General features: G+C 61.7%; 3 protein-coding genes across 3 annotated transcripts; all 3 read right to left on the bottom strand.

The window, feature by feature from the left end:
* Nucleotides 1–2,876: 2,876 nt before the first annotated feature.
* On the bottom strand, nucleotides 2,877–6,740 carry LDBPK_120720 (hypothetical protein, conserved; the record flags this gene model as incomplete). The annotated part of the gene is made up of 1 exon (XM_003859141.1): nucleotides 2,877–6,740. The coding sequence occupies one exon, from the start codon at nucleotides 6,738–6,740 to the stop codon at nucleotides 2,877–2,879; it is 3,864 nt and encodes a 1,287-aa protein (XP_003859189.1).
* Nucleotides 6,741–9,408: 2,668 nt separating this feature from the next.
* On the bottom strand, nucleotides 9,409–11,235 carry LDBPK_120710 (hypothetical protein, unknown function; the record flags this gene model as incomplete). The annotated part of the gene is made up of 1 exon (XM_003859140.1): nucleotides 9,409–11,235. The coding sequence occupies one exon, from the start codon at nucleotides 11,233–11,235 to the stop codon at nucleotides 9,409–9,411; it is 1,827 nt and encodes a 608-aa protein (XP_003859188.1).
* Nucleotides 11,236–11,894: 659 nt separating this feature from the next.
* LDBPK_120700 (hypothetical protein, conserved) lies at nucleotides 11,895–16,988 on the bottom strand (the record flags this gene model as incomplete). Its single annotated transcript, XM_003859139.1, has 1 exon — nucleotides 11,895–16,988. One exon carries the CDS (start codon nucleotides 16,986–16,988, stop codon nucleotides 11,895–11,897), a length of 5,094 nt encoding a protein of 1,697 aa, XP_003859187.1.
* Between the last annotated feature and the right edge of the window lie 3,134 nt (nucleotides 16,989–20,122).

Below are 20,122 nucleotides of genomic sequence, written 5' to 3'. Positions count from 1 at the left end.
CACCCATCCATTCACCCATCCATCCATCCAAGTCCCCACCAGCGCCTCCAGCACAGCAATCAGGAACAGGCTGCGCTATGCTCAGCAGCACTCAAGAACAGCCAGGACAGACCTGACGTGCGCGGTTCTCTGGCGCTCCTGGGACGACGGTTAGTGGCACTGATGAATGTCCCGGCACCCCGCGATGGGCTCATCCTTGGCAACGGCGTTATCTGCCATGAAGACATGGAAGTCAGCCATGACCGGTGATCTTGGGTTGGGGAGGAAGGGAAAGGGTCAAGAGAGAGAGAGAGATGGAAAAGTAAACTGAAGACTCGGTAGCGGGGAAAGCACCGATCGGGTTCTTCACGCCCGGAAAGACGCGCAGAGAGTGAGAGAGGCAAGATGAGCGGCACCACGTCGGCACAGCAATCAAGCACACGCAGTGCTCCTCTGGAGCTGAAGGCCATTTAAGGAGGATCGTTCGGCGGTCGGCCGCAAGAGAGGCAAACCGCAGAGAAAAGAAGAGGAGCCGTGGTATGAAAAGAAAACGGCGTGGGCGGCGGTGGGTCGTGCACGTGCACACGCCGAGCAGGTATCTCGCAACAGTATGAGTGATGTGCTTGCATCTGTGCCTGAGATGGAGATCAAGAGACGGCGCCGTGGAGCGACGGCGAGGGCAAGGCAAAAAAGCGGAGAAGCGGAGAGTAGAGGGGGCGTGTGCGTACGGCTGAAACCGTATTTGGATGGGGAGTAGCAAAGGAGAAGCACACCGCTACCCAAACCGTTGCTACGCAGCTGATGCGTCCCTATGCACAGCTGTGCACGTTTGTGCATCACCACCGCAAATCATGGCCCTACCGCTCTTGCACTGACATCCGTCGCGCATCACCTGGGGCAGCCCAGCATGTATGGCCTCCGCCACCTTATCCCCTTCTCCCTCGCATGCCATCACCACCACATCGGGAGTGAAGAGAAAGAGAGAAGTTGGGGCTGAGAAAGGCAGGCGACGATGGGGCGTTGAGGTACAACGAAGAGAGCGAGCTCTGCTCAGGCCGTCGAAGAAAAAAAATGTTTCTGAGTAGGTACAGCCGTTGCTAGTCCTCTAATAGGGCACGTGGGGATTGGTGATGGCTTTCAGCGCCACGTGCGACCAACTCTACGATGAAGACACACACACACAGATAGATATAGACACAGACAGCAAACCGCACCGGCAGCATCAGCTATGCACAAAACACGCCGCGGTAAATGCGGCACACGCACGCCACCCACCCATCACCCCCCCCTCCAACAGGATCGTCCGCGTTCCGATGGCGGAGAGGGCGGGGTTCTTTTTCCTGCTTTGCCGTCCCCCAGCACGGTGGAGTGACGGTGCAGATCACAGCCATGACGAAGACAGCGCTGGGCATCACCGGAAACAAAACAAAATGAGCGAATGGTGGCACAGTCCCCCCTCCCCCCTCCCGTCGCCCTACCCGTCGCCAACGACATACAAAAAGATGACGCAAAAACAGCGGGAGATGGAACGCAACTATGTGTACGGTGACAGACGACATCGAGATCGGAGAACACGTGTGCACCTGTGTACTCCTCCCTCTCCCCCTCTCTATGTTCGGTGCTTCTCTAGCACCACTACAGCAGCGTGCGGCCCCGGTACGCCCTGCATCCCGCCAGCCCACAGCTGAAATAGAGGACGCACACGCCGTGCGCGGGTACGAGCAAGAGAGGAAGAAGGAGAGAGATGATGGGCACCACACAGTGGCAGAGAGCCAGTGCACGATAACAACAACAAGCGAGGGGGAGAGAAGAAGTACAAGCGGGCTGCGTTCAGTCATCCCTGCTGCACGCGAAGTGGAGCACGTAGGGATCGGTAGGTCAACGTCCCTTGAACATCAAGCACATCTAACAAACACCAACCAAAAGGTGTGTCGGAAAGGAGGAGACATGCTGCTCAGTTACTTGTCGAGAGGAAACCACATGCTCTATTCTGCCTCGTTATATCGACCATGACGTTGCCTGTGTACATTTTCGACAAGCCTGTGCTTGTGTGTGTGTGCGCGCGCTTGGAATTCGCGGTGTATATCTGTCTCTGCGTGTGCGTGTGTCCGTCCGTCAGCATCTGAGCAGCGCTCTCTTTTTTGCGTTCGCTCACCTCTACTCGCCTCCCTTCCCTTTCCCCGCTTTTCGTTTTCTGCTGTCGTGCTGCAGCGGAAGGCCGGTGCCGCCTGCCGCAGCAGCACCAGGAGGAAGAGGAGGACACGAGGACATGAGGAGTGGAAGGCCAAACAGGAAGAGAGCACTGCACAGACACGCACGCAAATACCACTGGGGGAGGGCGAGGGGGGGGGGGCACACAGGAGGAGGCAACGAAAAGCGCGTAAGAGGAGGGGGTTAGGGCGGCGATGGCTCCTCACCCAAGTAGAAAGAGAAGAGACGCAGTTCAATATAGCCGCACACACAGAGAAAAATGAACGCGCGCGCCACGGCAGCAACAGGTGCCTCATCGGTAAAGGCGCTTCTAGAAGGGAAATTTAGGGGAGGGGAAGTCTAGAAAATCAGCGGATTGCTTTTCCAGCGGGTATGCATGGCGTGTACCTGCTTGTGGGAGAGGAAATTTAGGGGACGGGAGGAGGGGAAGGGGGTTGTGGGCGTGAGTAACGAAAAGGGAGGGGAACCAAAAGTAAGATAAAAATGAAAAGGCACGCCTCCACACGTTTCACTACACACATGCGGACGCAGAGCTGCCGATACGCTCACAGGCGAGTGCTTGCCGGGGGCTGGCGAAGCGTTGCACGTGCCATCAGGGCGTGCACATCATTCGAACCGCGAGCACTGCGTTGCCCAGTGTGACGGAGGGAAGGCAGTAGACCCCTCCCGCACACGCTCTCATCTGCCTAGGAGCGAACAATGATCTGGTAGATCTCACATCCGCGGAGCACCTGCACCAGGAAGTTGTGGTGCTCGCAGAGAACCTCAATGTACTTCTGCAAGGCCGGGCTGGTGGTGAGCTGATCCTGCGGCACGTCTGGGAACTCGGCAAACGTCTCCTCCTGGATCTGCAGGGCGCGGTTCGACAAAACCTCACGCAGGTGCGACAGGGAGTGAAGGGAGTGGCCCGCCACGTCGAGAATCATATCGCCCGCCTGCAGCTGCAGGTCCTCCTTCTCTGCTTTCGGCAGTGGCCGGGCCACGCTAACCACCTCGAGGTTCTTGTTGATTGAGCAGCCGACGATGCCCTCGACGGCGAGCACGGCGCTCGGCGGGTAGTCCATGTCATCCGGCGAGAACGTCATGTAGTGGAACGGCTTCGCCTGGCGTGTCGTGCTCACGCGGCGGCGGCGCAGATCTTCATCGTCGTCGTCGCCGACATCCGGCGTGCGGGCCAGCAAGTCCTTCAGACCCGCTGTGAAGAGCTCCGCGATGACCTCGAAGGCGTCCTGCTCGTCCGACAGAACAGTCTTGCGATAGAACTGCTCCTCGTTGATCATACTCAGCAGCTGCTCGCGATCGTTCAGCCGGCGCTCCAGCTGGTGGCGGTTCAGCGCCATCATATCATCCACAATTTCGTCGCGGTCGTCGATCTCCGCCCCTTCGATGGCCACACGATCCGCCGCCTCGCGTTTGACAACGTCCTCATGCCGGTACAGCGTGCGACGGCGGCGCTCATCGGCGGCGATCTGACGCCGTTGCGCTGCCTCGTCTGCTTGCAGGTCGCTCAGGAGCGCCTTCAGCGTGAACGATGCGTACAACGGCGCACGACGACCGTCCTTGAACTTCGGCGCCGGCGAGCGGGAGAGCAGGTCTAGCAGCGCCTCCATCGCTTGCGAGCGGATAATCGCACGCGCCGCCACCTCGTCTGCCTCCACGTCTGCCAGGGCCGCCTCCAGCTCCCGTTTGCTCGGGTACAGGGCGCCGCGGCGGGCAAGAGCCTCCCCCTCGCGTGCCCGACGCACCGCCTGCTTTCGCTGTGCCGCAAGTGCTGGGTTCATGGCGTCGTTAAGGTCACGTCTGGCCTGCGCCTCCTGCGCGCCGATCTGCTTGCGCCGCTCGGCCTCGCTGGCTTGTAAGCCGAAAAGCGCGAGCGTCCGACGGTGGCTGCCCATCAGCACGTGCAGCTGGCGCGCTGCACTTACCTCCATCGCTGCCCGCTCCACGCGCTCCTCCTCCTCCAGGTTCGCCAACGAAGTCTTTAGCGTCGCCTTCACGTTCAAGCGGACCTCCCTGCCGACCGTCTGCCGGTCCTTCGCCTCGGCGAGCTGGATGCGGTCACGGAGGTAATCCTCCTCCTGCTCCAGCTGAGCCATGCTGTCTGCGAGCTGGCGGCGCAGCTCTGCGGCCATGCGCCTGCGACGCTTTACCATAAAGTCCTCTGGAGCGCAGACGCGATCGTAGTCGTCGCGGCGGCCGCCCATGTCGTAGTCGTCTTCGATGATTTCCCCGATCTCGCTCACGTCACTGTTGGTGTACTGCGGGCCATGGCTTGAGCGGCGGCGCGGCGCCGGGACTGTGCGAGACGCCCGACGTGAAGTGGCCGCAGAGAGGCGACGACCATTTGCGGCACTGGGTTTCATCACTATGGCCGCACCCCCGCTGCCGGCGACCGCGGCGGCGCCGTCGTGCATGCGGTCGTACAAGTCGCGCATGTCGTAGAAACGCTGAAGGAAGCGGAATGGGCAACCGTTCATGCGCCGCTCCACCCCGTCACGCTCGATCTTGACACGATCGTAGCGTATCTCCGCTGTCACGCGCAGGCCGGGGCGGTCAACAACAATGTTAGTGATGGCCACGAGGCGGCGTGGCAGCTTCATCGTGAGGCAGACGTCGATCTGCGCGTTGAAGCGGACTTCCGCCTCGTAGGCAGGGTAGACACGGGTCCACTCCTCCCCAAAAATGTAGCGGTCCACGATGGCGACACCGAGGTCCACGTCGTCGGGGCGGGGGGCCGCTGCCGGATCGGCCGCCAGCGCCCACTCTGGTGACACGACGCATCCCTGGTGACCCATCAAAAAATAGCTGCTGCCCCCGCCGTTCTGCTGCGGCATCACCATCAGCTGACCGTTCATCGGGTGCACACTACTACGGTGCGGGCTTACCAAGGACGAGTTCAGCTCTGACACGTCGTGGGAGACGCCGATGCGTGCATTCATTTCTTCGTTCTTCAACTCGTACTCGCGACGCAGCCGCGCCGCCTCCTCGCGCTCACGCTCCGCTTCACGATGGAGGGCCTCGACCTTCACCAAACGACCCTCAATCTCACGCAGGCGCGCCGCCCCCGCCTCCGGCATCTCTCCTCCGGCGGCCGAGCTTGCACTGTGGCGCGACAGGCTCGTTTCGGCAGACGCCGTAGCGGCTTTTAACTGCGCCTCCTCGGCCAAGTAGACATGGTGCGCTATATCCTTGTGGAGGTGCTGCATGAAGTGAAGGCGGTTGTGCTGCAGCGGCTGCATGCTGCGCAGGAAGGCGTCCTGCTCAAGCTTCGTGTGCGGCACGGGGCTTCGTGGGCTGACGCTCGACTTGCGGTCGATAGTGTCGTTGCAGGGGGAGACGTACCGGCGGATCGCCGACGCGGAGGTAGTGCTGGAAGTGGCGCTGGGCGTGCTGGGCGCATTGCGCGGGGTGCCGTGGCGACGCACATGGATGTCTTCATGCGTGGCGATAGCGGTACCGTTGAGATGCGGGGACCGAGACGACGCAGAAGCGCGGGAATGGCTGCGGTGACTGTGCGGGCGACTGGGCGGGCGGGCCACCTCCACCGTGGCAAACTCGCGCTCCGCCGGGTCGGCTAGCCGATGGTGCGCAGATGAGTGCAACCGGCTGTGAGACGCTGATGTCGCTGCCGACGCATCGCGCTTCTTCTCGGAGCTGTGATGGCGGCGCTGTGGCCCCTGCAGCTTCTCAGAGTCGGGCTGGCTCGGCGTTCGGGCGGCAGTGGAGCGGCCAGGCGCCACGCGCTGTTGCAAGGAGCGGATCGACTGCGATGGCGTCGACAGAGAAGCCATGTCGTCGTTCTCGCGGCGAGATGGCAAGCGGGAGCTGCGCGGCGTGAGCTCGCCAGTACGCACCGACGAGCGCGTTGCCGCATCGTCGCTCTCGCGGCGGCAGGGTAGGCGGGAGCTGCGCGGGGTCGATACTTCCGTCTGTGGAGTGCTGCCTCGAGTGCTGGAGCGGTGCGTACTGTCTCTGCGCTCAGGGCGTTCACTGATGGGACTCGACGCTGAACGGCGGCTGTTTAAGATCGGCGAACTGTGGCTGCTGTATCTGTTCAGACTCGTAGTAGTTAACGTGTTGCACGACGCATGGCCCTGCGAGCGAATCGGAAACGGTGGCACAAACACCTCCTCAGCGCTGTGGGCCAGCAGCACCTCCACAGTGCGGTCGCAATCCTCCAGCGAGGCGAAGCGCATCGCTAGTGTCTCCCACATCGTTGGGTTATCGCGGCGGGAGCGGTTGCTGCTGTGAATGGGCGAGGCTCTGTGGTTGCTGCCGTCAGAGCCGAGCTGGAGGTCGATCGAGACGGCGGCATTATCGAAGAGAAAGCTGGTGCCGCGCATGAGCGTGATGACGTTCTTGTGGCGATAAAACTGGATGAGCGGTGTGCTGCACACGCCAACAAAGAAGAAGCAATCATTCGTCGCGGGGTCGCGCACTGCGGTGGCAGCGCTTCTTTTTGCCTTGAACACCGTCAACGTTGTCTTGGTGATGGTGAGGCTGCCTGGGAAGGAAGTGCGACTCTCATCCGGCGCAAACTCCATCGCCATCGTAAAGGGCGCGGGTGACGGCATCTTCGCGAGAAGGTTAAGGGGCAGGAACCTAGAAAAAAAATCGCGTATGCGAGGGTCGGCACCTGATGTAAACAATGAGAGGGACGAGAACACAGGACGCTCTTCTTCGGGAAAAGGACGGGCACGGACACGGAAAAGGACACGCGCGCGCGAGAACAGGGGAGGGGAGCAAGCCAGCAAGCCACCCCAACACAGCACATAGAAATTTCCTTCAACAAAACTGAACCACCGCCGCCGTCCTCTCTGTGCGTGCTTTCGTGTACTTGTTCGTTGCCGGTGCGTCTCTCTTTCCTAGACCGCTCACGCGTGTGTGTGTGTGTGTGTGGAGGAGCGGCCAGGCAAGGAAGTGGGCAGTCGAAGGCGCTGGCAAGCGGGATGGGACAAGGGCGGGGGTGCTTTTGTTTTCTAAGGCGGCAATGCAGAGGGGGAGGGGGAGGACAATGAACAAGAGCGGAAGAAGAACAACGAAAGCGGGCGGGGTGGGGCGCCTCCACTGTCTGATGTGCCCTTTTCCCTTCTTGCGTATTCGCGTTCGAGCCAGCACGGAGGGGGAGGGAGGGAAGGGGCCAAGAGGCAGCGTCTAAGAGATCGCGAACGAGTAGCCGCAAACCACAACGAAGAGAACAGACAACGAAAAAGGGATGACCCAAAAACGGAATTCGAAGAGAAAGACGCCTTCCTGCGGTGGGCCACGACTGTAGCTCCTTCTGAAATGCCGAAGAAGATCCCGTAGCTCTAGCGCCCTACGCGGTCGCCCCGTGTTGAACGCTGGTGCCACTCCGTTGAGTTAGGCCGGCACAATAGGCAGTGGCTGGCGTGTCAACAAAATACCCCAAGCCTATAAGACGTGCTCACTGTGTGCGCGGAAGTTGCGTGCGCGTGTGTGGAGGATCAGAGTATGCGGAAAGGAAGGAGGGAGAGCCGGCAAGCCAAGCGTGCTGCGAAGACGAAACCGCACACGCACGCACACAAAATTAAAGTGAAGACTCACCGAGAGACTCTCGAGACACAGCAGCGCGAGCAGAGCCAAGCGATGAGGTCGTGTAGGTCAAAATGATGTCGAGGGCGAGTAAACAAAATCAAGAAGGACGAGGACCCGCTCGCATTCGCACCGTCACCGCCAGAGGTGATAGCCACGTGCAAAGAGATACAGAAGGAGGTCACCAGTTATGGACGGGTGTGGGGTCCTTGGAAGCGGCGAAGAATGATGGAAAAAGGATGCGAGTACAAGGGAAAACGCGCCCAGCGAAGAGAATACACCCGGCGGGGAGTGCTCAGATAACGTCACTGCTGCTTGTCGTCGTTTTTGATTTCGCAGTGTGGGTTACAAGGTTCCGTGAGTGCTAGTTGGCGTGCACACGAGGGGGAAGAGGAGGAAGGGGTGGTGGGGTGGAGAGTGAATGATAAGGACACTACGCCGCAGAGCGCTGGAAAAAAAAAGAGTCGCGCATACACCCAAACCGCGCAAGACAGACGCGTTTTGATTTCGCTGCCTGTATAGACGCCTACTCCCAGCTGCGTTGAGGCAGCCACAAGGGTATCCTCCGCCCCCCACCTGGGAGAGACGTAGGCCCTCCCTGCAGGGCCATGCAGCACGTACATCAATCCGCCGTGCGCAGCGTTGTCTTTCGCGTGCACTTGCCGTTATTTTCGTTCGTTCCGCACGGCACGCTGAGCCACGTCGCGCGAAAGCATTCTGGTCACTCGGCGCCTGCGCTCAATTTGTCGACGTCTGGTCGTACGTATGCGCGCACGGCCTCTTCGCCGACTTGTGCGCAGCTGTTCGATCTCTCCATGAGCACGCTACCGCACACGGGTCTGCAACGCAGATAGATCGATGGCGCCCCACCGAACGACAGCACCACAAGGAGAGCCTCCAAGCCAGTGAAAGAGAGCGCGCGCATGCAAGGCGCAAACTCGCCACGATGACGATGACGTCACGCCGCCGACGAAAAGGAAACGGTGGCACGTATAAACATGGGATAACAGACATACAGATGACAAAAAAAAAAAAGAAAGGTAGGGGAGGGAGGAGGAGGGCAGGGAGGCCGCGTGCGCGTGTGCATCGACCGTGTCAATCGATCCGCCACTTGGTCTCGTCTCTAGGAGGTGTTTAATGATTTCTGACTGTGGAGCACGGGGGTGCGGCTGTAGGGTCTGTATGTGACACTACTGTGAACAGCACGCTGGTCAGGAGCGCTGACAGCCATATCGCTCTCCTGTTCCATTGGCAGCCGTCATCGTTGCTTGACTTCCATCGCACAAGCACACACATCTCCATCTGTTGCTCCCACCCACCCCACCTCGTACACGTGTGCCTATGCCGTCTCAGACCAAGGGGAGGTGCAGAGGATGCAGATGTCGCCTCACTCTCGGTGCGCCGAGGAGCCCGTTCCGACCTGCAGGCGATCAAGTCGTGGCAGAACGAGAGGAGGGTGAGGAAGCGGCCCAAGCACCTCTGCCAGTGACAGTAGCAGCGGTCGTAGTAGCGCTACGCGCGGGTACGGAGTTCTACGAATCAGCCGCCGATCACGCATCGACGTCCCCACAAGATAGCATAGAGTGCACTCTTGCCGGCTTATATGTCGTCTCTGGCGATGGCGCGGACGAAGACGCCAATTAAGCACGTGTTGCTGTGCACGCACTAGAAGCGCCCGGCGGTTACACCCTCCTCTATCGAAGATGAGGCGGTGGCGGTCGGCGGCGGCGGACTCGATCGATCCACACGCGCAGCTCCGCAGAGAGGGCATTCCGATACCCCTGACGCGTAGCAGTCCTCACAGACGCTGGGGTGAGTGCAGGTGAAGTATACATGCTGGTGCGCTCGTGGAGTGGAAGCGCAACAACTGCACGGCGCCTTGCTCAGACGTGCAGCCATGACTGTCTGCATCTTCTGATTGATGTCTTCCGCGACAGACGCTAGAAAGTGAACCTCCATGTCGCTCACCTCAGCCACCTCGGCCGGGTTTGGGGTGTAGCGGCAGGGAAGATTCTCGCTCTGCAGGGGGCGACGCTCATCTAGAATCCTATCCCGATGGGGTAAGTCGCCCCGGAGCCGATTATCGCTGCTCGGCTCCGGAAAAGCGCTCTGCCTCACCGGGAAGGGGTCGTCCGCACGTGATATATCGCACCCAGACGCCGCCAACGGAACTGCCGCTGACGGCCCCAACGCCGCATTAGTGCCACTACCGCCTTCGCCCTTGTCAGGGTGAGCTGACGCATCCCCCTCATCGCGAGAGGCTGGTGCGTGTTCATCACCGACTTCGTGCTGCAGTGTTGTCTCTGTGTCTCGGCACTGCCGACATAACGCCTCCCTTTGGTTTAGCGCTGCCTCGAGGCGTTCGCCCTTAGTGCTGCTGGTGGTGGCGGTGGTGATGTTGCTTCTGGTGTGAAGGTCGCTGCGCTGGTGGTAGACGCCTCGTTTTGCAGGGGACGTGGCATTGCTGCCTACAAGCGCCCCCTCAGTCAAAAATGCGCGGTCCGGCTGCAAGTACGTTAGCGTGCGTTCAGCAGCCGTGTCTCTCGATTTCCCCGAAAGTTCCGGCATGCGGCGGTGCAGAAACACGGCCTCGCGATACGCGCGATCCTCGGCGGACTCGCGTGTGTCGCTGCCGCACAGCGCCTCGCGGTTCTGGCCCGTGTACCCATCGCAACCCCGTGATCTACCCACGTTGTCGGCGCCTCCGGCTTCCTGTTTGGCGTCTAACGACAGGTCCTCAGCGGACGACGACTTCCACGCACGCTCGCGTGAGAGGAAACGGTTCCGCTGCGCCTGCGTCGACAAGCGGGATCCTGTCACAACGACAGACGCGCGCGTCTGTGTGCAAGACGACTGGAAGGAAGAAGAGGACGCGTGCGGGCTCGGCCGTGATGGGGGCGGCGGAGGCTGTGGCACTGGACCGCTAAACTCGTATGCACTAACGGGCACACGGGCCCCATGTGCGCGTCGCCACCGCGCATCAGCCGCAGCAGCCTCTTGACTCCCGCAGCTGTTACTACCGTTTATTTCCTCCGTGCGACCCTCGGCGTTGTTTCTGCCGCTTGCCTTGGCACCTCCTCGGGCCGGCGCACCGCGTCGCGCACAGACGTCGCGCCAACCACCAGGGATCGAATCACTAAACAGCTCCTCCTCTGTGAAAAGGGGAGCAGGGGAGGGTTCGGGGAAGAAGGGCGGACATGCGGTACTGGCCGCTCGCGCAAATCGATACGCGGCACCTGCTGCCGGTGCGGCCGGGTTCCATGACGACGACTCCAGCGAGGAAAACGGTGGCTCCCCGCCCCCGCGGGCGCGTCGGCGCCTCGCGTCTGTGAGGGCCTCCTCGTAGTCGCCCTGGAGCACTTTGAAGGCCTGCGCGCCGTTTGGGTTTCGGTCTGGGTGAAGAAGCAGCGCCTTCCTGCGGTACGCCCGCCTAATGTCCGCCTCCGCGGCGCCGCGATCGAGACCGAGCGTGCGGTAGCAACGATCCGTCATGGTCTGGCTCACCTCTTCAGGAGTAAACGAGAATGCCCATAGACAGGCGTCCCCCCGTTCTTGTAGCGGGCGCGTAGGGGGCGAGGGCAATCCGCACCCGCCTCTCCTTGAAGTGTGAGGGCGCTCAGCAAGACACGATGTGCGGGCACGGCAGCTCCCTAGTGAAGGAGTGGGGAGACAGAAGAGGTGCGGGGAGGGGGGGCATACACAGAAAATAAAAGGTACTCAGCACATGCGTGCACAACCCCGCACGAGCGGCACCGCGCGCATCACTCGCTGGAGACGATAGGGGAGGGCGGGGAAGGGCGAAGAAGGGGTTGGTACAGGCTTAGCACGACAGCAGAGTCGGCCAGCCAGTGTCAGATGATTCGCTGGAGTGTACGTGCACGTTTCGGGTGATTATTTCACGGATGAAATCAAAAAAAAAAAGAAAACGGCTGCAGAGGGCGGGGCGGGGCAGACGGGACGAAGACGCCGGATGGCAGACTTGAAGGAGTGGAGAGAGAGAGAGACAACACCGGTCGGACGAGGGAAGCCGCGCGCACAGTCTCAGGCACGGCCTCTGGGAAAAGAGTAGGGAGGCACTCTCCTGCGTCCTTCGCCCTCCACTGCTCCGGTGCTGAATCACCGGCTGCATTGGGGCCGCATGGCGCCTTTTTTCAGTGATACACATACGACGTATAGTGACTGTGGATGTGCTGACTCATCTCCAACAAGTCCAGCGTCCGCCCCTTCTGCGCGATGCTGCGCAGCACAATACGAATAGACGCATCTTGCTCATGCATAGGCAGAACTCGCAGATAGTCTCCCGGTATGTTCACTGTACTGGCCACTCGAGGAAGCGGCTGTGTTCTAACACCGGCCCCGTCAGTGTCATTGCTGCTGATAGTCATAGTACTGCCGCTACCGTTCGTTCCAGTGCTGTGATGGGAACGGTGCATCCACCAGGCAAAACGCTGGAGATAGCGGGGGTCAAGCAGCGCCGCCTCCGGCACGTACGTCATCACCGGCTGCTGCTCTTGCTGTGAAGACGCTTGCGTAGACGCCTCGTCGCTCCAAGACGGGAGAAACGACACCCAAGCAGATGCTGCAGGTATCGGTGCCGCGGTGGTAGTCAGCGAAGAGGAAGAGGATGGCGACAGAGAGCTCTCCATTTCCCGGACCTCCGCTGGCGCTGTCACGCGTGCCTGGCTGCGCACTGGAGAGGCGGTAGCACAGCTGGCTGAGAAGCCATCGCGTTGAGGAGAATACTCCTCATGTTTTGAGGACAAGTCTGCAGTAACCCCCGACTCTCTAGCCGCAACGTTACAAGCAGCTGTGGGGGTACCGGCCGCATCCCTCGTCCAGCTCAGCGGGTGCGAAGGAAATGACATCAACGGCACTGCGGTCCGCGTCGCCGCCCCTGCGTGGTCGCTGTCGTCGAGTGTCGTAGACCCCGACAGCGTTACGGGAGAAAGGTCATACTGAGGGTAGCACCGCGCCAGGGCTCTGCTGAAACGTCCACTGCGTTGTAACAGACGCAGCACAGCCGCAGGAGACGGAGTCATGCTGTACCAGTGCTGATACGCGTCGCACTGCATACGGTGGGACATGTAAAGCGACTTGGAGGCAAAATGCCGCAGCAACTCGTACATGACGGTGATGCGCCGGTGCAGAATTGGGACCAGCGCTGTGAGGACAACACGGGTGACAATGTCCTCTGCGGCGCTGAGGCAGGCAGAGGTGTGCAACTCAGCGGCCGAACACACGCTTTCCCGCACGCCTTGGAGGACCTCATGTGCGGTCGCCTCGACTTTGTGCTTCTCTGCCGCAGGTGACCCTGCTATGCCCTCTTCGCTCGCTCTGGTCACAAAAAGCTCGATCCCGGTGCGCTGCGGATGGCCGCGGAAGACAGCGCTCTCGGCGCTCGATCTCGCAGCCGCCACTGTAGTCCACCTCGCGAGAAAAGGAGAGCCACGTGCCTCCTGCAGCACCGTTTGCCATTCCACCGTAGTCAAGCGTCTCCGCAGCGTCGTCCACATGGCAACAAAGTACTGTGTCTCAAGCCAGGCCCGCCAATCGGAGGTAGTCTCGGAAGAAGACGCACTGGTCGCTGCCGCCGCCGCCTCTGGGGCCCTGCTCATGCCAGCTGGCAGAGGTGAAAGCAGGGCTGAATGTGGTGGCGTCAGGAACCCGAGGATATGCACGGCTGCCTCGGCAACCTCCTCCAGACGTTGAGTGAGGGTCAGACAGAAGGCGCGAGATGGTGCCACAAGCTGCAGCTGGTGCGGATGCCCACGCGGCACGACACCAACCACGACAACCTCGTCCAGCACTGCGTCATCAACCCAGCCCAGAGAGCCTACCTCGCCGCTCAAGGTTTCGCTGGGTAAGGTTGGAGGAAGAGCCGCACCAGATGCACAGGATGCACAGGTTTCCGTGTCGTGCCGATGCGATGTCGTCGTCTGTGCTACCGGTTGCAAGAACGCGCCGCCCGACTGTTGGATGTCATCGGACAACGGCAGCACGGCGCCACCCGACTCCGTCGTGCTGCGCTTCCCGTTCGGTGACGCTCTTTGTGCAGGTATGCCGCCTTCCTGCCTGCGCATCAGCCACTGCTGTAGCGCTGGGAAGACCTTCAGCGGATCGGCTGCAACACGCGGTCGTTGTGCGTCACCGCCTGTCTGAGGTGAGTGAGGCATGGTCGGCGTCGCCACTGTCGTCTCTTCGCGTCCTCTTTTACTCCCCTTGGTGCCGTTCGCCGTCTTCACCTTGTCCTCCGCTCCGTAGCGCCGGTGCCGACTGTTTCTGTGAGCGGTGTCACGACGATGACGTCGATCGCTCGATGAGCGGGCACCAGCGACCGTCGTCTCCCCTGGACCACCACTCTCTGCCAGTGCGTCAGTCATGGAAGATGGCACTCGCTGCGTCGCTGGTTCTCGAGCTTCCTCAGGTAAAGAAACGGCACCAACCTCCACGGCAGACGTGGCATCAGCGCCATGGTGCCGCTGTTGTGCGGGGAGTCCAGGGAGAGCTGTCTGATGAAGCACATCAAGGTAGCGGCGCAGCACAGGCGACGCCAGCGATGGCACCTGCGCGAACTGCACAATCAGGGGAAGACAACGATAGCAGCGGCACCGACGGACGGAGAGGGCTACCGTCGACATGGTGGGGGGTGTTGACGTTGAAGAGTTGCTCGACAACAATGACGGGTGCCCTTTCACAGGAACAGGCGGCTGGGGTGAAAGACATGCCGCCCCAGCTATAGGCCTCCTGTTTTCAAGCACGAGAGGCTCGATAGTGTCCTCACCTTCGAGCACCGCTGCACCATGCGCGACAGCGCATTCAGCGCTACGAAGGCGACTGAGCCGCTGCAGCTGAGCGAGCACAGCACCTCGCAAGCTGGACCGGTCTTCCGTGGAGGCGACGCTGCTGATGCTGCCGTCAACGGGAGCAGCGTTCACAGGCCGCGCACCCGGCACCGTAGAAACGAGAGAAGGAGATAGAGGGGGTGGTGGCAGCACATGATAAAAGCGCTGCGAGCGTGCCTGCTGCTCCTCGTAGAGCCCCAGCGTGTCGGCGGTGTAGCTGACAGCGCCGGAGGACCACTCCACGACAGCGCCGCCTTGCCGCTGCTGACTCGCGCGTAGGAGTTGCTGGTGTGCCAGCTGCTGCTGCCCGCGAGACCCCTGCTGACTCGATGACTCTAGCGGTATGGAGAGGCGCTGAGTGCAGCGCTGCCGTGAAAGGGCAGTCATCCATTGCAAGAAGTCGGCATCGTCAGCGTCGGTGTCTGTGGCAGCCGTCGCTGACGCCGCCACGTTTGTCGCTGTATTCGTCGTCATGGAGGACGGTTCCAGAGACGCCGCGGCGGCGGTGGACCAGAACTCCTGAGCCGCTTCCAAGTCCTCCGTGGATCTGGGCAGCACGGCTGTGCAGGGTGCAGTAGCATATTGTGCCGCGTCTGTCGGGGCGCTCTGCCCTCCCAACTTTGTTGGGCTTTCCTGTGCACTTGCTGAGTTTGTGGAGAAGCCAGCCCCGGCCCTGCATCTCTGCGGCAGGAGCTGACGGTACCGCTCGTAGCGGGCCTGCGCTGCGGCAAATGATGAGCATGCGATATTTTCCTCGCTCAAGCAGCTTCCCACATGCTCCATCGAAGCCGACATCGGCAATGCAGAGGGTGTTGGGGAGCCTGGCGCTCGAGCCGGGTGCTCCTGCCTCGGCCATGTAATATCATCATTAAGTGCGCCATGCAGAGACGCCTCGGCTGTGGCCTTCGCGGCAAACATCGCTCCCGCCAACGATGCGCTGATGGGCGAGACCGACTCCCTCGCTTCCCGTGGCGTTGGAGCGTTGTCGCTGCCAGCTAACAGCAGTTCCTCCGAGCGAGAACGCACTGCAGAGATTGTGACAGCAGTCTGCCGTGCCTGGGCCTCGTGAGCCAAAGCCACCTCCATAGCGCTGCTGTGGCTGCTGAAGTCCGCCAGCTGTGACAGCAACGGCTGAGATATCCCAACGACAGGGGGCACCGTCGGCACCTCCCCTTTACCCACTTCCGAGCTCTGCTGCTCGTTGTCCTCATGAGGGTCACTGTCGCTGCTTTCCCCGGTGTGCGTCGCTGTCGGGCAGACGTTGTCGCTGCCTTCGTACGTCGCCACAGACGTGGCTTGCATGTACACCGGAACACAGGGCAGCGCCATGCGCGCACGAAGCACACTGTCCTCTTCGGTGAAAGCTTCACCGTTTTCAGCCGAAGCGCTCGTCGCGACCCCTGTCGTCACCAGTGAGCCTTTCGCCGCGCGCAGAAAGGCAAGATGCTCATCAGACACCTTCCGCAAGCGCGCAAGACACCGACCTGGCATGGACGTACGAAGAGGGGGGATACTGAACCGTCGCTCGGGCCCAGTCGTTGAAGGTGAGGTGGCGCCATCACAAGCGAACTCAGCAGACAACGCACTCTCCGCGATGGACGGCGATGGCGTTTGGGACGCGAAAGCGTGGGTGCACGGCACGATCTGCTGCACCAGCTGCTCTACAGCAAATGTGCGAGGCAGTATGGGGGCCACATTGCACAGCTCTACCTCTTCGAGAATGTCGAGGCGCACATCAGCGTCGCGTAAGGAGAGAGGTAAAAGGCCTGAGGAAGTGGATGGCGCCGCGTGCGCGTCAGCCAACGCCTCAGTGGCCGAGTCTCGGTGCGTCGAGTCATCTGCCACCGCACAGCCATTCGCCTTGGCTTGCTGTTCGCCCTGCCCGCAGCCCGCACGCCTTTCGGTGTCGTCTGTGGCTGCGCCAACGATCGATGTGGGCGCTGAGGAAGATGAGCGCCCGCGTGTGACCGCCACACTCTCATGCGGAACTAGACGAAGCAAAGGCTGCGCTCGAGGATCTGTTGCCAAGTCATCCCATGTCGCTGTACGGTCGGCTGGCAGGCCCTCGTTGTATCGCCCGTCGCCTGCATGCATGTCGATCGAGTGAGGAATGCCGTGCTGCTCCTCGTCACGATTGTTTTCTCCGTATTCCACAACCCGTACGTAATGCGTACTGACGGCGGCCGCGCCAGCAGTGCAGAGCGCCTCATAGGTGTAGCGTTCCGCGTCGAGCCACAGGGTGGCTAGGACAGCTCGTTTTCCGCCCTCGACACACGAGAGGTGAGAAACGCCGGAGGAAGACGCGACAGCACCAGCGGAACTCACAGAGGTAGAGCCTTGGTGTGGAAGAAGTGGATGAGGCGCCGCTGCCTCTTGCTCGTTGGTGGCGCTGCCGCCGTGCATAGGGAAACATGGAGCACCGTAACAGCGAAAGAAAAGGTAGGTCGATTACGGGTGACGCCTCACACAGCACGCTGCCTCGTACTCCGCACCTTCCGACTCCCTATATTCTTCCAAAATGGGCGTACCCGGAGAGATGCTCAGCGGAAAGTAGAGAGGGAGAGAAAGGCAAGGTCCCTTCCAAACAACGCCTATCGTGGGTGCAGCTGTGTGATGCTGCTCCTCGGCGTTTGAAAGATGTGAATAGGCGAGATGGCTCTCTGTGCGCTCTCGTACGTGTGTGCCCGCCTCTATGAGGCATGTGTGTGTGTGTGTGTGTGTGTGGCAACATGACGGTGAATGGGCAGCCAAAAGAGAGAAAGTAGAAATCAAGACCAGAGGAGCGAGCAGGCAAACCATCCTCTACGGAAACCCCCTTCTTACGCGGCCCACGAGGGTACATCATTCTACCGCCTTCAAGAGGCATCTTCTTCGTCCCGGGCATGTGCGAAAGCCTTCGTGCAAGCGGGGCATTCACCCGCTTGCACGAGAATCCGCCAGCGCCAGTGAAAGCAAAGAGAAAAAAGCCCCTATTCTACCGAGCTGCTGTGTGCCATAGACCGTGAATGCTGACGACCAACTCTCGCTCGCTCGCTCCCTCCCTCTCCCTATCCGCGTTAGCCAGTGAGTGCACACCGAGGCCCCTGGTGAAAGATTTGAATGCACGCACGAGTCTACTCGTTACCACATTTCATTGATCCCCACACTCATTCCAGTCTCTCCCATACACGCGATAGGAAGCCTGCCAGACAGGGATATTGTTTATGCGGCTGTGGTCGTGACAGTGCAGAGGGGGGCCCCTCTTCCGCTGGGCTCCGGTGGACTGGTTGCGGGTGGTTAAATGATCATGGTGCTGCGGGAGGACGTGCGGGTGTCGGAGGAGTGTGTCCGTCGCCTCGAGAACCCCGCCCTGGGCAGCTGCCTCGAAGCGGCTGCCAGCAGATGGGTCGAAGGCGCCCGCGCCCGGTGCCGGGAGAAGGAGCGGGTGCGGACAGGGGACGCGCTGCTGCATGTGTGGAAGGGCATGGATATCGTTGCCTCTGAGGCGCACCCTCGCGTGCGCGGGCACGGACGGACGAGGACATACGGGCGCTCTTCTCAGTCGCTTCCTCGCGTTCGAACAGCGGAGTGCCGGGCATCGCACCTTCTACTGCGGCGCCGTCGGCTGCGGTCGGCCCCCGGCCTGAGTGCGTGGACACTTGCTCGCCGGTGCCATGGGGATGCCAGCGCCGCCCAGCGACCGCCGGCCCGGTGAGCGCCCTCTCGACGGCGCAGGGAGAGACTACCGCTCTCGGCGCCATTTGCTCAAGGGCGGTGTGATGTGGGCCGCGCTGAGCGCCCACCTGGTCCGCGTCCTCACGGCCGGCCCGTATTGCCCAGGCTGGTGCGCGATGCCACCCCTGGTCGTCGTGTTGTCGACGATGCACGGCGCCGCATTGAAGGGGCACGACGCGACGCAAGAGAGCCGCGACGCAGCGCTAGCCTTGAGGGGGCCGTGGACTGCGTCCTCAGTCGGGCGCCGTTTTCGCACGGGCTCCCAGTCGGCAGCGCGCGTTTCCGGGACAAGCGGACGATGGGCCCCGTGACCCTGATGTTTGACCAGGAGCAGGAGCATGGGACGGTGAGAAGGGAGGAACAGAGAGCCCACGCTGGCAGGACAGCGGGAAATCGGGGTGCCAACGCCACGGGTCCAACAAAGGACAGGAAGGGAGGTGGGACGGCGGAGGCGGACGGAAGAGCGCAGCAGTCGGAAGGAGCGAGTGCGCTGCTGCAAGCGTCCTGTGACAGCCCGCACACGTACACGCCGCCATACCGCGGGTGAAGGTCCGCAGCACGCAGAAAGCGCGGGGCGATTTCAGCAGAGCATCTGGAGCGCGACAAGGTGGACGCGGCCTGGCAGCATCTGGAAATGGTGCCGGCTCTTGGCAGACAGGAGGAGCCTGCCGATGGACCCGTACACGGCACTGCTGTCCACCCGCTACATGAAGGTGTGGTGTCGGGCAACGCGCGGGCGTGGGCGAGACATGCATGCTGTGCGGGGGCTGGGTCAATCACCCCACGGGCCGACGCTGCTGGACACGGCCCCTGGAGTGACGGGTTCGCTGGTGCCGCTGACCCCAGCCTGCACCTCCTGAGAAGGTCCGGCAGCCGCTGGGACGAGATACCCGGCTGGAGCGCCGGAGCGTGCCGCGCATTGCATCTGACGCGGTAACGGTGCGCTTCTGGGGGGCGGCGAGGACGTGCAGCACCGTGCTCTTCCGTCCGCATCGCTTGTGCGCCGTGCGTGGCGACGGAACTGAGTGCCTGGCTGTGTGGGTGCGGAAGGGCATGCAGGGGGAAAAGACCGGCGAGAGGCCGTTGTCGAACCATCGCCCGAATGAGGAACAGCTGCGCGCGGTGCACGGCTTGAAGTGAGGAGCGACCGCCCACGTCCTGAAAATCCCGCGGGAGTGCAGGAGGGCGCAGGCCCCCGCTGGGCGCGATGGCGCTGTTCCGCAAGCACTCACCCCTCCCGCATTGCGCCACTCGGCGGACCTCACGAACCGCCAGGCCGGCGATCAGCTGGATATGGCACGTGATGTGGGTGCTGGCTCGCTGGCGTGTCGCCTCTGTCGCGGATGGGCCACTACCCCCGCCGCCCCACGCCAGCAGCCTAGCGGCTGTCGATGCTGCGGTTGTGCGCGCAGCACTTCGCGCGGACCAGAAACGCCACGTCGGGCAGCAGTGGCAAGGGCTGAACGCGTGGCCGCAGGGCGTGCCCGCCTCAGAAAGGCATGCTACGGTGGCTGCGGAAAGCATCGCAGCACGCCGCGCGGCGGCCGAAATGAAATGCTGCGATCGAAAACATAGCGTGGCCGGTTGCTCCCTCTGCGTTGTGGGAGGGAAAAACGTCTAACGGTAAAGAGACCTATCCTGTGATGGCGAGCGGAGCGCCAGTGGCTCACCGTGAAGTGATGCATAGACCATGCCCCGCTGGACCGCTAAGCGTCGCACACGCCTCCGCATCTCGGCAAGACGCCGCACCAGCGGCGAAAGACGCGCGCGACGGACGAAAAGCGTCACAAGGAATGATCCGCAGGCGGCGACGCCACATCACC

The sequence above is a fragment of the Leishmania donovani genome, chromosome 12 (assembly GCF_000227135.1).
Source record: "Leishmania donovani BPK282A1 complete genome, chromosome 12".
In the NCBI taxonomy this organism is placed as follows: Eukaryota; Euglenozoa; class Kinetoplastea; order Trypanosomatida; family Trypanosomatidae; genus Leishmania; species Leishmania donovani.
This window is presented reverse-complemented; position numbering and strand designations above follow the sequence as displayed.